The sequence below is a fragment of the Aptenodytes patagonicus genome, chromosome 1 (assembly GCF_965638725.1).
Source record: "Aptenodytes patagonicus chromosome 1, bAptPat1.pri.cur, whole genome shotgun sequence".
NCBI lineage: Eukaryota > Metazoa > Chordata > Aves > Sphenisciformes > Spheniscidae > Aptenodytes > Aptenodytes patagonicus.
This window is the reverse complement of record NC_134949.1, coordinates 221,036,797-221,052,604: the sequence shown is the minus strand read 5'-3', so window position 1 is coordinate 221,052,604 and position 15,808 is coordinate 221,036,797. Positions and strand designations below refer to the sequence as shown.

The 15,808-nt window shown below is 43.3% G+C and overlaps 2 protein-coding genes across 12 annotated transcripts in view; one reads left to right on the top strand and one right to left on the bottom strand.

Moving 5' to 3' along the window:
* Positions 1 to 247: 247 nt before the first annotated feature.
* LOC143155517 (transmembrane protein 126A-like) lies at positions 248 to 7,840 on the bottom strand. Of its 6 annotated transcripts, none has more exons than XM_076328393.1 (6): positions 7,771 to 7,840; positions 7,244 to 7,445; positions 5,224 to 5,348; positions 1,911 to 2,104; positions 1,181 to 1,295; positions 248 to 532 (listed from the first exon to the last, which is right to left on the bottom strand). In XM_076328393.1, the coding sequence occupies exons 3-6, from the start codon at positions 5,337 to 5,339 to the stop codon at positions 328 to 330; spliced, it is 630 nt and encodes a 209-aa protein (XP_076184508.1). In that variant the 5' UTR covers positions 5,340 to 5,348; positions 7,244 to 7,445; positions 7,771 to 7,840; the 3' UTR covers positions 248 to 327. The 6 variants fall into 6 exon arrangements, with proteins under 6 accessions (XP_076184508.1, XP_076184514.1, XP_076184511.1 ...); XM_076328399.1 differs by having other exon boundaries at positions 7,244 to 7,440; positions 7,771 to 7,792; XM_076328396.1 differs by lacking the exon at positions 7,771 to 7,840 and adding an exon at positions 7,704 to 7,748.
* Positions 7,841 to 7,956: 116 nt separating this feature from the next.
* The window catches only part of DLG2 (discs large MAGUK scaffold protein 2), a 1,063,600-nt gene continuing 1,055,748 nt past the window's right edge, over positions 7,957 to 15,808 (top strand). For 3 of the 6 annotated variants that reach the window (XM_076328369.1, XM_076328371.1, XM_076328367.1), the window contains exons 1-2: positions 7,958 to 8,126; positions 8,839 to 9,907. In XM_076328369.1, coding sequence (XP_076184484.1) covers positions 9,889 to 9,907 — 19 coding nt within the window. In that variant the 5' untranslated portion in view covers positions 7,958 to 8,126; positions 8,839 to 9,888. Of the gene's footprint in view, positions 8,127 to 8,482; positions 9,908 to 15,808 lie in introns of those variants that run through there. The other 3 variants (XM_076328370.1, XM_076328368.1, XM_076328388.1) reach the window with 3 other exon arrangements.

The following is a 15,808-nucleotide window of genomic DNA, read 5'->3' as shown; positions in this document are numbered from 1 at the left end:
ATGAAGAAAAAAACCCTTTTCAATAACTCATACAGCTTCTACAAGATGTAGCATCACCTTAGAGCCAAACACTAAGCAGCCAATATAAATGCTTTTTTTTCCCCCATTTCCAAAGAAAAAACACCTGTCCTTATAAAGCTGTTATTCAGGTGTATATACTAAGCTGGACATAATGAAAAACTTCACTTGCATTTTAAATTCATAACTGAAAAGAATGCCAGTGCAGAGTCTTAACTTTGTTTTTCTACTAAAAAAGACAGCAAGCAAAAATTTCTTTCTTTGTTTATTATGGTTACTTATCCAAGGCAATTGGAAAGTTGCTTAACTTCATGCTTGTAACTCTTCCGGATCCCTGCTAGTGTTCATCTGCTGCAGTATTTTGACATATATTCCGTGATGTTTAGTGGCAAGATATAATCCAGTTAGAACCTGTATAAGTACACCCAAACTCATCTTCCTAAAGACAGGCTGAGCAGTTGTGAGCCAGAAGCGCAATAGGTTTTCCTTCCCCGGCAAGGGAGATGAAGAATACCTAAACAACATAAACAGTGGTAGAAACTTGCTTTTTTTTTCCCCATCCAATTTAAGCGTCAATATTTAACATTAAAGTCATTAAAAATACTTAGGTAGATATTCATTCTCCCCTTGCTCTCCTAAGTTAAATTCACCCGGTGGTACTGGGCTCTCCGGATAAATGCTATATGCCATCCTGACCACGTTGCTGACGCCCCGCCGAGTCTCACCATCCCCTCACTGTGTTCCGACCCAATCCACAGAACTACACCTGCCAGGGAGCCTGGCAGCTGGGCACTGCCCAGGATCGGCAAGGTCTCTCAGCCGTCCAGCCGAACAGCACTAAGCAGCAAGCTTCGCCGCTTGGCAGGACGGCAGCCACAATTTCACGTACCCAGGCACATCATGGGTAGCTTGCAAGGTTCCAGCTAGAGACAAGTTCTTTACAACCTATCAGTTTGCGGATCTTGTTTCACTTTGGAGGCTTGGCATAGCTCTTACTAACTTTGCCTTGTAATGAGATGACCTTAATGTACATCTCCTTCCATGTACTAAAAGCCTACAAAAAGATAGGTGTGCACAGACTAAAAATCCACGGAATTTAAACTGAGAACTGCAGATCTGACCAACAAATACATTTCACTCACTGCAGGTTAATAAGACATACCTGGCTGCAAGGCTTGCGTTCACGGGGAGAGCCAGGAGAACAGGATAGAGACCACCCACAACAGCCCCTATCAATCCTCCTCTGACCACAGCGCAGACCTCACAGTTTAGGTCACCTGCATGACAAACAGTATTTCACTGTCAATATCCACATAGCACCACCACATCAATTTATAAGCTGCGTGCAACAACATGGCAACAGGCGCTTGACAGAAACGGCCAAGCTGTGCAGGTACGCAAGAAATTTTGAAAGAAGGACTCTTCCTTTTGGGAAAAAAACAAACAAACAAAAAAACCCAAAAAAACCCCCAAAAAAACCCCCAAAAAACCCCAAAAAACCCCAAACATTCCAACCCAGGAAGAATTTATCACTCTAAAGTTGACCTTCAGATGAAATCGTACAGATGGGGGAAACTGAACTGCTTTGTTGCAGTCACTTTTACATGACTTTGAGTGAAAGATGCTAAAAAATCAGTGATGCGTAACGGGAAGTTTTTTTATAAACATATATATATATATCTCTCTCTCCTTTCCTGCTCAACTGCAACACCTCAGTGCTGCCCAAGGCATTAGACAATCGGTTTTTCAAACCCTGCTTTGCAAACTGAGGTTTTTCAAGACCACAACCGTTCAAGACCACTGTTCTGCAGAGAGGAAAAGCTCCTCTAGTGTTACATTGTAACAATGTAAAGCAAAGCCCTTTTGAAAACAAGGAGTAATGAGGTTTTTACCTGAAAATAAAGGCTCACGCACAAAAACTTCATAAACCGCTGCTGTTGAAAGAAATGGAATAACAGCCATTGGCAAAGCGGACACCAAGGAAGCCTTTCTGACGTGTAGGATGTTCCTGAAGAAGTTATTTGCCGCCAAGCCGCATAAGCTTGCATTTGCTGCAAGGAAGTATGAGCCATGATTACAAAGGTTCCTGTGAAAGAAGGAAAGTCGCTTCAGCAATTGAGAACTGTAAAGAAGTTTGGTTTACTCAGTGCTACAATTCACTTCTGAATATCCTACAATAAGAGGTAAGAGATCTAAATCTCTCGCTGGTGCAAAATGGAGAGTCACTACTCTCAAAAGCAACCGGTACAGCATCCTTCACTACATGCCCGAGTTCACACACACCTCAAGAATGAAGTGACAGAAAGGCTGAGGAGCCTTTTCTACAATTTTTTTTTTTTTTTATTATGGCGAATGGAAACGTCATGAAATTGGCTCTCCTAATCAGCATGTTTCTAAAGGAGAATGTTTTCTCACAAGAAATAAAAAAAAAAAAAAAATAATATAGATATATAATCACAGCTGGCTCCTGTAATCAGCCTTGTTTCTAGCCTGCTTACCCAGAAGTATAGATTTAGTTTCAACATAAGAGCTTACAGAACAGATCAGGTGGGACAACCAGGGCAACTAGGATCTTGCAATAACGATCTCAGCAGCTGCTGGCAGATCATTTGTAGTGATTCTGTAGGCCGAAGGCCTGTAAGCCTTCCTTGTGTGCATGGAACACGCGAATTTAAGGTCCTACCTTGCTAGGAGGTTACGCTAGTTAAAGGTTGCATACTGGTTTACAGAACTGGAGCTTCTATTTTTCCCTTGATAACAGGGAGTGGACTCTGTTATCTACCATGTTTTTAACAGACGGTTTAGAGCAGCTACTCCTGTTGCAATCTGTGACATGTTGAAGGCAGAACAGAACAAAGTCTGGCCAGAGATAGTCAGCATTTATTATCTTGACAAACAGTTCCCATTTGAGTACGCTCCATCACAGCAGGTAACGCAAGAGGGAATGGGAAAGCACGCCAGTTTTACAAGCCTGATGAGCAGTTTGTGATTTATTTCATTTGACTCGCGGAAGGAAGTTGTGCATTAATTTTAGCATTAGACCTGGCACAGTCAGTCGATTAGTGGAAACAACTCTTTGCTTTAGGTTTCCACAAATCTAAAATTCCCAGACTGACAACTATTGCCAGGCAAAGCAATTCACCGGAAGGCACTCCGATGCTGAGGCTGTGCCAATATTATTATGTTAAAAGTGTATTTTTAAAATGCGTCATAATTGGATTTATCACTAAAGCCCCAAAGAAAATAAAATGCTTAACCGATCACAAAATTTATGCTAGGCCAAATGTCATACTTATTTGCAAAATTATCAAATGTGACAATCTCTAAACCATTTAGCAATTAAAATACATGATTTTTTACAAATCCACCTACTTAAAATTATTCTACATTTTAATGCTTAGAGTAACATTAAGCACTGACAAATCATACAAAAAAGACTTCAGAGATGTAGGTGCTAACCTTGCAAAACCTAAACATTAAAAACATCCGACATCAATGACACCAACTATTTCTCATTTTGAATAGGAAAATACTTTCATGCTTGGTACATACCAGATTTTCAAACATGAAAATAAGCTACTAACAATTCAATCCTGATGCTATATAGCAAAAGAACTTTACCGGTCAGATATCCCTCTTGCCCTTATTTAGGAGCTATGTTTCTTTTTTTGTGTTTTGTTTTAAAAAGAAATTTGCTTTTCAGATCACCATTCTCCCAATACCAGATGCCATTCACAGAATGTCCCCAGAGCGCAGTTTCTGCAAACCAGCCATTTCATTTTGTTGGTACGTTTACAGTCGCAGGCAGTGAAATGCATGCGTGCAGATACATAAATGTGGAGGACCGAGATTAAAATTTAGCAGCGTATTTAAGAATCCAAAACCGAGCAAATTAATGTACCTAGGACCAGCAGAATCTACTCAGGCTTACTGACGTACAGAACTGCTACACTGCACAAAAGGAAAGACAGGGAGGATGGAAGGGTTGGGGTTTGGTATTTTTGTTTGTTTGTTTTAAATACTAGCTCCCTAGTGTTAAAAACGAGCTTTGGTGAACAGGAACTCTCTCAGCCTGACAGCAGCATGCTTCCTCTTCCCTTCCAGCCATTAGTGACCTCCCCTCTGGATATACAAACTTCAGGTCCTGCCAGGGTGGTTTCAAATAAAGGCGCACGCCCCCGCAGCTATTTCTTTCCAAGGCCCAGCAGTCCCTAAGTACCACAGCTTCTATCAAGACGTTACCACATCACCACTGAGGTATCTGCCTCCCCCTTAGCTCCCCAGCTCTTCTGGGGAAGGAGAAGTGGTGTAAGTTGAACGTGAGGGAGGGCAGCAGATCCTACACAAAGCTGCACCACTAACTGTAATGGGAGGGATAAAGCCTTGGTGTTGTTCCTTCTCACCTGTGTGGGGAGGTCCTGTGTTACTACCGGCAGTTTGTTTAGCCAGCAATTTAGTTCTATTAAATTAAAAAAAAAAAAAAGCTTCCCATTACTCTTACGTATACAGAATTTATCTAAGATGATACACACGTGCAAACAGCTCCTTATTACAGAACCAGCTCAGGTTCAGTAAGGTTTTGCAGTGAAACGCAATATCACAAAACACAAAAAGGTTGTTTGTGAGGCCCAGAAGGCATTTAGCTGGTTTTGTGCTGCACAGAACCCTGCTGGTGAGCCAGCACGACTCTGGCTGACTCGTCCACCACCACCACCTGGATACCTCAGTCTCACCTTCCTGAAACGGGGAGCAGGGCAGAATGAAATGCAGGAACTAGCAGGTTGATGCTCACTCAGTTCTGGCCCCAGGCCAGCCCTGCGGGACACAAGATGACTCCTGCAGAATCACAAGAGTCTCTGCCTTATGCTCTCCAACATTTCAGTTTCCTAGAAAATTGATTAGCTCTAGCACAGGACTGTATGAATGCTCAGAGCCAGTCGGGGCTGATCAGCCACCCCAGAACCTGAAGCATCGGGGAGCATATGCCAGAAACCGGCTAGGCAGGACCAGAGATAAGAGTGAACTAACCATATTTAAAAAACACAAAACAAGTTTTCTGTTCTGGACAATAATAAGCATCTTTACAATTAAATATTTTTGCAACTGCAAGGAAGATTTGCAATAGAAGAGTAAGGGAAAAGAAAAGCCTCCAAAAGACTTGAAATGTTTGATGCACTTATCTTCATTTATTTTACCAGCACTTACTGATCTGCTTTAGGAAGCTCATTGAGTATCTTTTGTATGACTTCCACCCGCTTAAATCTTTCCAAATATAGTCTTCGCTGCGGAGAATCTAGTTCAAGAAACTCTCTTCCTGTCATCTTGAAGTCCTGGATCATAAGAAACAGACAAACAAGTGTAATCAAAGTTACACAGCCCCAATATGTATCAAATAACCTTCTGGACTCTTTTGGCACTATGCAATCACAAATGCATTTCCTATTTTTCATGGCAGAGTTTTCAGACACAAAGGCCACTATCCAGCTACAGAAGTCTATGATATTTATGACTACATGAACCCTAACAAACTGCTTTCTTTAGTGACATTGCAGCTGTGGTTTGACAGTTGCTCTAAGCCAACTTAAGTACTCAGTGGGATGAAGATGGACTGTCTCACCCTCCAGATACTCCTGCCCCAGCACCTCCAACCCTGGGGCCATACAGCAGCTTGGATCAGGAAACACACAGATGAAAACTGCTCAGAGGAACAACGGGCAGCGTACTTGTTTTTTCCAGCTGGATCACCTTCTAACACAATGATCCCTAATGGCAGCAGCACAAAGGAAGATGCTAACGGGACCACGGAATTTGGCAACACTCCAGGTTTAAACTGACTTAACTGTCAAACAGAACCGTAAGGCAAAACCCCAAATAAATCCATTCTTTGAAAAGACTTAAAGAAATCATGAAGACATCTACTCTGCTTTTATATTCCACAACTAAGGACTTTTTTGTAATTGGTACTCTTAGTCAGAGACATGTATCAAGTCAGAAAGCGTAAGTTGTATTGGGTTTACATGGCAAGGTTTTGGTAGCGGGGGAGGGGGGCTGCAGGGGTGGCTTCTGTCAGAAGATGCCAGAAGCTGCCCCCATGTCTGACAGAGCCAATGCCAGCTGGCTCCAAGACGGACCCCCTGCTGACCAAGGCAGAGCCCATCAGCGACGGTGGTAGCGCCTCTGGGATAACATATTTAAGAAGGGAAAAACACCCTGCCAGCCGAAGAGAGGAGTGAGAATATGTGAGGGAAACAACTCTGCAGACACCAAGGTCAGTGAAGAAGAAGGGGGAGGAGGTGCTCCAGGCGCCGGAGCAGAGATTCCCCTGCAGCTCGTGGTGAAGACCATGGTGAGGCAGGCTGTCCCCCTGCAGCCCATGGAGGTTAATGGTGGAGCAGATATCCACCTGCAGCCCGTGGAGGACCCCACGCCGGAGCAGGTGGATGTGCCCGAAAGAGGCTGTGACCCTGTGGAGAGCCCGCGCTGGAGCAGGCTCCTGGCAGGACCTGTGGACCCATGGAGAGAGGAGCCCACGCTGGAGCAGGTTTGCTGGCAGGACTTGTGACCCCACGGGGGACCTGTGCTGGAGCAGTCTGTTCCTGAAGGACTGCACCCTGTGGAAGGGCCCATGCTGGAGCAGTTCGTGAAGAACTGCAGCCCATGGGAAGGACTCGTGCTGGAGAAGTTCATGGAGGACTGTCTCCCATGGGACGGAGCCCATGGTGCAGCAGGGGAAGAGTGTGAGGAAGAAGGAGCGGCAGAGACAACATGTGATGAACTGACCACAACCCCCATTCCCTGTTCCCCTGCGCCGCTCGGGGGGGGAGGAGGTAGAGAAAATCAGGAGTGAAGTTTAGCCTGGGAAAAAGGGAGGGGTGGGGGGGAAGGTGCGTTTAGAGTTGTTCTTATTTCTCATTATCCTATTCTGTTTAATTGGCAATAAATGAAATTAATTTCCCCAAAGTCTAGTCTGTTTTGTCCACACTGGTAATTGGTGAGTGATCTCCCTGTCCTTATCTCAACCCATGAGCTTTTCATTGTATCTTCTCCCTATCGTGTTGATGGAAGGGGAGTGAGAGAGCGGCTTGGTGGGCACCTGACAGTCAGCCGAGGTCAACCCACCACAACAGCTTTTGATTAAATCTGGTATTTAGTGATTCAAATGCTTTTTATATATGTTTCTCCTCAGAGGAAAGTTTCCCAGACTTACTTGGCTAGTCATACTTACCGTAAGTTTCTTTTGTAATTTGAAGCCTGTGTCCCACAGCCTGTCTACAGGATTGTGCTCGCTTCAGTTCAGGCCTGGCAGGATGCAGGAGCGGAGTAAGCAGGGACAAGCAGCAGGGGCTCACCCGGGATCAGCGGGGCCGGTGCCAGCCTTGAGGTCTCTCGCTTCCACCCCGCCTAGGAGGTGGGTCTCCAAACCTGTTCTTTAGGTAAACCAGACATTACGTCATTACCCGTGACATACAGACGACCCTCCCTGTCCCCCTGTACGCCGCTGTAAGGTGGCTGGAGGTCGCCAAGCCCCCCGGAGCCCGGTTCAGGGCAGAAGCCCTTACACCGGGAGGCTGCGGCTCACCCCCGGGCTTTAAACCCCACCGAAAGTCGTTAACCCCCTCGGCGCCGCCCCCGCACCGCCTTCACCCTCACGGCCTTCCCGCCAGGTCCGGGCTCCGGGCTCCGACCTGCACGACCTTGAGCGGTGCCCGGCGGCCACCGCCCCGCCGGCGGCCCTCCCGCTCCCGCCCTTACCGAGTCGCTCCCGCCGCGAAGGCCCCACCGCCTACAACATGGCTCCTCCCACCTCCCAGCCCCCCTAGTGGGCGCCGCCATCTTGCCCGCTCACATGACCTAGGACTTCAGAGGACACCTTTGATTGGGCGATCCTCGCCGGCCCAGCATGGCGGCTTCCGATTGGCTGCAAGCCGGCGGGCGGGGGGTCAGCGCCCGGCCCGGTGCTCGTTGCTAGGGGCGGCGGATGGCGGCGGCGGCGGCGGCTCCTCCATGGAGACGGGGCTGAGCGGGGATCCTGCAGCCGGCGGCCGGGACGCGGGGACTCCCCCTAGCGGAGCGAGGAGCCTTCGATGGGGGGAGGCCCAGTCCTCGGGGTAACCCGCTGACCCCCTCCCCTTGCCCGGGCCTCAGCACCCCGCACCGGGCGCTGCCTGCGGCCCCCTCCCCTCAGCCCTGCGCCCCTTTCCCGCTTGCACCCCCTCAGCCCCTGCATCGCCCGCTCCCCTCCCGCCTCGCCGCCCCCTTCCCTCGCCACCAGCTCCTTTGTGCTCCCCGTCCCGTCCCCATCCAGCCCCCCTCGCCCCGGTTGCCTCTCGCTTCGCCCCACCTCCGTCCGCTCCCTCATCCCCCTCGGCTCCTGCCTCTTGCCCGTCCCTCAGCAACCCGGGGGAAATCGTCCTCTTCCTTAAACCTAGCCCGGCTCCCCCAGTTCACCTGCACGCCATCCCAGCCCTCCACCGACCAAGCCAGCCCTCTCTGCCTTGTCCCGCCTGAGAAGGCGACAGGCGGTCCCCTTTTGGACCGGGAGAGGCCGGGGGGAGGGGAGAGTCCCTGCTTGGAGGGAAGCGGGGACAAACGGATCCCAGTCGTGAACGTTAAAGAGCAAAACAGAGCCGCCCCCTTCACAAATACAGTTTCCACCTCCTAAAGAAGACGATGCAAAGCAGAGCCCTGTCATGTGCATCGCAGCTCCTCGTGCGGGGAAGGGAAGCGTTTGGAGCTTGTCCACCTTTTTCATACTTTTTCTTAACGAGCTAGATGAGGAAAATCTATCCCGCTTCTGTTTCTCTCTTTTTGTTTTTCCAGAAAAGGGAGAGAGAGAGAGGCTCATATTGAAGCCAACCAGCTGCGCTTCTGAGTGGGAAACTCTGGACTGATCTCATGGCTTGCTTTTTATTTCATTAATACTTCATTATCTCTGAAAATGAACCATTTGTGAAGCTCTTCTCCTAACTCTCCTTATTCCTCTTTCACGAGGTGGCTGCTGTGCAAAGGAAGAAATGGCATGAAGTAAATGACTCCAGTATAAAGCAATCTGCTTTGCCAAAGTGCCCAGTGAGCAGCACTGTCACTTTAATAATTCCAGGTCAAGGGATTGCTTTCCTCGTCTTCAATCCTCTCTTTTAATACATGGGAGGATCAGAGGGACGTTAAAGACCGTAAGGCTGGGTGGCTTGCAGATAATAAAAATGAAAGTGACTGGCCAGTGACTTCTGTTGGGTTAGAGGGTGATGAGTGAAGGCTGTTGTCCGGTGAGGAAAAAGGGACCTTTTCAGTCTGCTGTGTAGTCACCTAACACATAGCTAGCAAAATTCATTCAAGAAGTGAAAGAACTTAAAGAGTCACTTTGGATTGTTTTTGTCTTCCTCCTTATTTGGACTATTTGGGTGTTTTTGTCCTGCAAATAATATGTTTTTGAGCACGTACAGGTGGAGTATTAAGACAGCTGCCTAGAGATGGACTGTGCCTTAATTGTATTACATAAAATCTTTTAATTTTCAAACTTTGCTGCCAGAAGAGGAGTTATAATAAGGTTTTATATTGCCAAGGAGCATTTTCTCTTGTATTTTTATAGATTCAAATATATTTTAAAGAAATTGAAAACATCTCTTAAAAAAAAAATCCCAAAGCTGCTTTTTTTCCCTTTTTTTTCTTATTTGTGGGAAGCATCGGAAGTCCAGTACAAGAAAGCAGCAAGTATTGATAGAAATGAAGATTGAAGCTGCATTTCCTAACTGAACTGTAAAAGTGTTTTGCAATAGATAGCCAGTTCCTGACCTCGCAAAGTGTTCCAGTAGTGCATCGTTAATACCTGTAAATAAGTGCTTGCAACCAGATTCAGAAGTAGGAAGAAGAATGCCAGTCAAGAAGAAAGGTGGGCTATGAAGCTTCATATCTCATATTGTGTCTTCATTTTGTTAGATTGTTGATTTCTAGTACTGACAATTTCAAATTAAAAAGTGTTTTGATGGGGGATTGAAATTGTTTTTCTTTTGCGCTGAAAATGGGAGAAAAATCTGTGCACTTGCAATAATAATTTTTAAAAGTATCTTTATGCTGTATTTTAAGACTTGTCATGTCAAATTTGGCCTCAAATAGTTATTTTGTAAAGATCAGCCATCAGAGATCTTGAACAGACACCAAGAGAAAAGCTTGGCATTTAATTTTGTGAGAAGCCTCTCTTACAAATGCGAATGAATTTTAAAATCATAGGTTTAGTCTATTATCTATTCTTTACATGTACGGTGGATAAACATCAGCCATCAGTAGCAGCATAAATAAATAACAAAGTTTCAAGGCTAATTTTAAATAAAAGTTACGAGAGTTGTGTTTTGAAGGCAATTTGAACGTGTTTTTTTTAAATGTGATTTTAACTAACTTTGATTTCCATGCTTTAATACAGTACAAAAGTACTATCTTTGTGACTGTAGTGTGGCAGCATTTAAGAAAAGATGACCAGCCTTACGTTTTGCCCCTTCTCTCCTAAAGTTTGTGATTACAGCAAGTATAGAAGCAGCTTTGGAAAACGTGGTTTCCGGTGTTCAAACAAGAATTGGGAAATATGTGAGGGCAAATTCTTACTCTGGAAACACTTGTAGACCTTAGGTTATTTCTGGTTCCTTGCAAATACGACACCGATTTAAAATTTCAGAATATTCTGATAGAATAAATGGCATGTGCACCTTTTCTATTCAGCTCATCCATCCAGGTGTCCCTGGATCTGATATATCCCTGGATCTGACAATACCAAAACATGGGGGAAGGAGCGAAAAGTGAATGTTACACAACAGAAATGGGGTTATAGTCAATGTGACTATGGATTCTTTTCCTTGTAGGAATAACCCTTCAGTATTAGTTATGAGTTAACATTTACTATGTAAATAATGATAAAAACATGCAGATTGCTAGAATTATTTTCATACAAAAAACAATAAATGGGATTTTGTGATTATTTTAACAGATGACAGTGTAGAAATGAATTTTCAAAACTGAAATATTTTAGCAAATCATATTGTCATTCATGTAATTACTTACAATTATATGTTGTAAAGATGGGAACGTGTATGGAGGAGTACCATCCCTTAATAATTCATCCTGCTGTGCTGTAAACGTGTCACCCTGATGTACTGATGAGGCTTGCGTACTCTACCTGTTTACAGAAGGAAAATTAAGACTGCCTTTTCATATTTTAAGTCTTAATCCTGAATTAGGTCGTTTACACTAAGGATATTTCTGTGCCGGATGTTTAGCTGTAATTCAGTTTCAAAATACTTGCTGCAGGATTTTTTGGGTGAACTCTTATGGGCTCCTTTGTGCAGGAAGTTAGATTGGCAATCATAGTGGTCTCTTCTGGCCTTAAAAATCTGTGGATTTCCTGTTTGTTTCAAGACAGTCTGGGTCAGTTTTAATGTACATCAAGGCTTTAATTTCTTCTTCTCTCTTATGAGGATATGTATTTTGACAATTTAAAAATATGAACTCAAGAGACCCAAATATCCTCCTTGAAATACTTTAAACTGTCACATCAGTCAGTGTATTGAAGTTGGCCAGTGTGAATGCATTTGAGTATTAAGAGGATATTGTTAAAAATGTATTTCAACATGTAAATTGCAGGATTAAAAATGTTAGCGAATCAGCAACTTTATTATTATTTTGAATGACTTAATTTGTTTAGTTCATGCAATAGACTTTAACTTTCTAAATGTAATTAAAAGCATGCTGGCAACTTGAAACACGCTACCATTTAAAAAAAAAATCTGCTATTGTTACAGGTAATCCCTATTACTCCTATGAATATTAGGGAGATTGAGGGGATTTTTCCCTGGTTTTTTTTTTTCCCCATTTAGTTGCTTTATGCTTTTGACAGCACTTTGTGTCTAACTCGTTTCATATTTCTGTTGATGATTTATTTTCCCTTTCTGGTCTTACGTATGTGGGAGTTCATGTCTACTGCCTTGCCCGCCCATGCCATCTGTAGAAATCTCGGTGGGGTACTCTCGTCTAGGCTGTGCAAAAGTATGTATTTCAGTAGCAGCATTAAGGACAGGATTATCCCTCTCCCTTTCAGCACTTCTTTATGTGTTGCTACTTCGGATTTGATCAAAATAGTCTCCTAAAATCAATCTCGAGACAGAGAAACCTGTAAAAACAAGTTTTAAAATATCCTGATATTTATCACTGGAAGTTGTTACCATACACTGCTTACTTTGGCATTGACCGGTTCTGGGTCTTTCTAAAGAACAGTGAATGCCTTTTGAGAATTTGCCTTTGAAAGAGCTCTCACATCCAGTACTGGTCTTCAAATTTCACATAGCTTTGGACCTAATTTACACTTTACCTTACTGCTTGATGTCTGCCATCTTGCTTTTAAAAGTCTAGGCCCTTTTAGTCAGGAAAAAAATAGTTTACTTAATAGTAAAAAACATATAACTTAGAGGAAGCATTGATTTCTTATGGATGTGGAAAAAAAGGCTTGCTCCTGGTTCTGGTCATGTTTGTGTCAGTATGTGATTGCCCTTGCCTGATGTGCTGGAGTGAAAGGATTTTGTTTTCTCACTTCATTCTGGAGGGAAATAAGGCTCCACATTCCCGAGAATATTCACAGAGTTGGCATGCTTGCTGTCAGTCTCAGCAAAAAAAAAAAAGAGCAAGGCTGGAAGGGGAGAACGGAGTACCCTGCAGGGGTTGAACGTGCTCCCTTTAGATAAGGGGCGAGACATTGTATGGATTATTGCACTAGTGCTGCGTGATTCAACAAATGGCCATTCTCTTTGGCTTTTTTTTGCTCATCTTTCACTTAAGTACACTTAAAATTTTAAATCAAAAGAGACAATTGATTTTAGTTACAAACTTATTTGTTGGACAGTGCCATTTAAGGACGATAGGGGATGAAAAAATTTGAGAAATAAATTAATTATTTTTGCTTATTTTTTACTTTACTTTCACAAACAAAATAGGATATGTTTGAATACAACTATTCATAACAAATTGATGGAACTTCTTGAGGAAAGCTTCGCTTCAAAGTAAAATAATACTGCCATACAGAAGAAGTGAAGTCAGTTTACTAAGTGAAGTCAGTTTTTTGTGTGCTTTTAGATGTCTTCTCTCCCTCCCTCCCTGAGTTACTTAGCTGAGTTGATTTCTGTTAACTGTAAGGGACTATATTTAGATCTGTAATTGCATATATTTTGGATTCATCTGTGGAATAGTTAAGAGCATAAAATGTTACTGTAATTCAGTCATGTCTTTCACAGTGACAGAAAGAACTAATTAGATCCATGCTCCTCTGTGATGGAGACCAGATTCCAGTTTTGGAACCCTGCTTGTGATTCACACAGAGACGGCAGGAACCCCCACATCTAGATGCCTGGCTGCACATGTGCTTCTAGACTAACCCTGTCATCGTCTTTATACATCTAGCTACGTCTAGGCAGTAAGAGATACTTGAATGTTGGGATTTATACTGCCCTCATCCCGCTTTCTGTCTCTGAGAGTGAGAGGAATGGTATCTTTAGCCAGGTGAAACCTGTGGGCTGCTATTAATATCATCTTGACTCAGTCCACCTTGTAGCCAGTTTATAAAGGCATGCCGATTCTGTTTGCCATGGAATACCTTTTTCCATCTTACATAAAGAAATGGTTTCAAGGATGTGTTTTATTAAGCACATCAATGTCAAGAATTAAAAAGTCTCAATCTGATCCCATGTGGACTACTTCTGTGCCATTTAGAAGAATCTGATAGATATGCTTTATGAAATGCTAAATTTTGTACTGGTAATGCTAGCTTTATGTGGCTGGTCTGTTGAAAGGAAGGGGTCTAAAAACAACTTAGCAGGAACTTTTAAAGCAAAGTTCATAAAGGACCAGACAAAGCTAGCTCCCATTAATGCATTGGAGTTTTTCATACCCTAAATCTCTTTAAACTGGCAACTTCTTTTTAGATAATAAAATTTAGATTTAGGATCATAACTTTTTGTGCTCAAAAATCTTAGTGAATGTAGTTGTAGTCTCCTTACAGCTTGCAGCAGGAAATCCAGCACGTGTTAGAGATTTTTGTTTCCCTTTTACTTCTAGTAAGTCATTGGTATTACAGGCTTTTTGTCCTTTCAGTTGCTGAAAAAGTATTCTCAAATAAGTACATGGCTAAAAGGCCACATTTTTCACTCCAAGTTCTGTTCAGCTACCTCTCAGTTTTTACAGTGAATTGACTGGGAGCAGTGCAAAGTTGCAGGTTATGTTTACAGACTGTGGAAAGAACAATTTTCGTTTTCCCAGAGTTAAACAAACAAGTGGCAGAAAATTGCTATCTAAACTTTGCCAACTTTCACCATAAAGCTTTGATTTAAAGATGTATCTGCTTTTATGGCAGTTATCTTTTTCCAGCCAGACATTGTTTCCTCTGTGAGAAACAGTGAGATATTTTGCACACAAAAGGACTATAGGAGCAGGCATAATACAGAACAAGTCTTTGTTATATAAATGCGGGCTGCAAAGCTAAGTGGACTCTGGACTGGGAATAGTGAAATTTATATTCTTTTTCCAGCTCTACCATTGTTCTGGTATTTGTCGGATGTTTAATGCAGATCCATCCTGTTTTTGTTGCCTCATCTGTGTAGGGTGCCCAGCTTGTTGTCCTGGAGGGCTGCTTTGGTCAGCAGAGAGAGAGATCCACCTTCAAAGGGCATTTTAACCTGCCTAGGATTTGAATTGTCTTCTTGACGATTGTCATCTTCTCTCTCTCCATAGACCGTAGAGGGAGCACAGGGTAACCACACTAAGTCACTTGCCTCAGTTAGACGATGTCTCAGTCTTTCATATAAATTTTAGTGGAAAACCCATCTCCGTAGCGGACATACTTACGAGAGCCGACGTTGTGTGTTCTGAGTGCTGTAAATTAACACTATTCATTATTTTTGTGGGGAAAAAAGTGTTATAATTTATTGTACTGTTAGTCACTAGAATTGGAGGCAACCATAGTGTTGATACAGACACAAGAGGCAGCTGTGCATCCTCTCCTCCATTCCTGTTAAATGCATATTGCACTCAGTAGAAGTAATGGTGTCTTGCATTATAAACATATTTTTTTCCTTCTCATCCTCTCTTCTTTCCTCCTGAGTTTGTTCCAGATGGCCAAGTTGTATGTCAGAGGGTGACCATGGAGAAAAAGCTGAATTTGTAACTAGTGGCCAGATGTGATAAAAGATGATTTTGCAGTCCCTGCTTCAGCAAAATGAGAAAAATCTGCCTTACTCAGATTTGCTTATTTTGGTCAGGTCATACCAGGTTCTTGCTTCTTACAAGTATTTGAGGTCTGTTTCACTATGGTATCTTCTCGTATTTACTGTAGATTAAAACAGTGCCAAACAACATCTTTATAAAAATAAAGATCATGTTTTGTCTTGCCATATTCATCCCAGAAATAGCCAGCAAAGCTACCTTGACATGATAGGTGATGACAGTAGTAACCAACATACAAAATATGTGAAGAAACCATTTGCTTTTTAATGGCTGTGGTCCAGAGGAGCTTTTGGTGGCGTTGAACTCTCTTCGTCAGGACAAGTTAGTGCAAATGTCCTTAAGTCTGTCTTCACTTTTGGGGTGAAGAGGTCAATGCTTCCTTCAACACACATTTATCAGGGAATTGAATCATGTAGAGTTTCCTGGAAAGAGGGAATCTGGACAATTTGTGGTTTTACAAACAGAAACCAATGCTTCATGTTTTACAATGCTCTTCTCTCCCCTGGCTGTATGGCATATATCGCGTTATGCTGTGGTG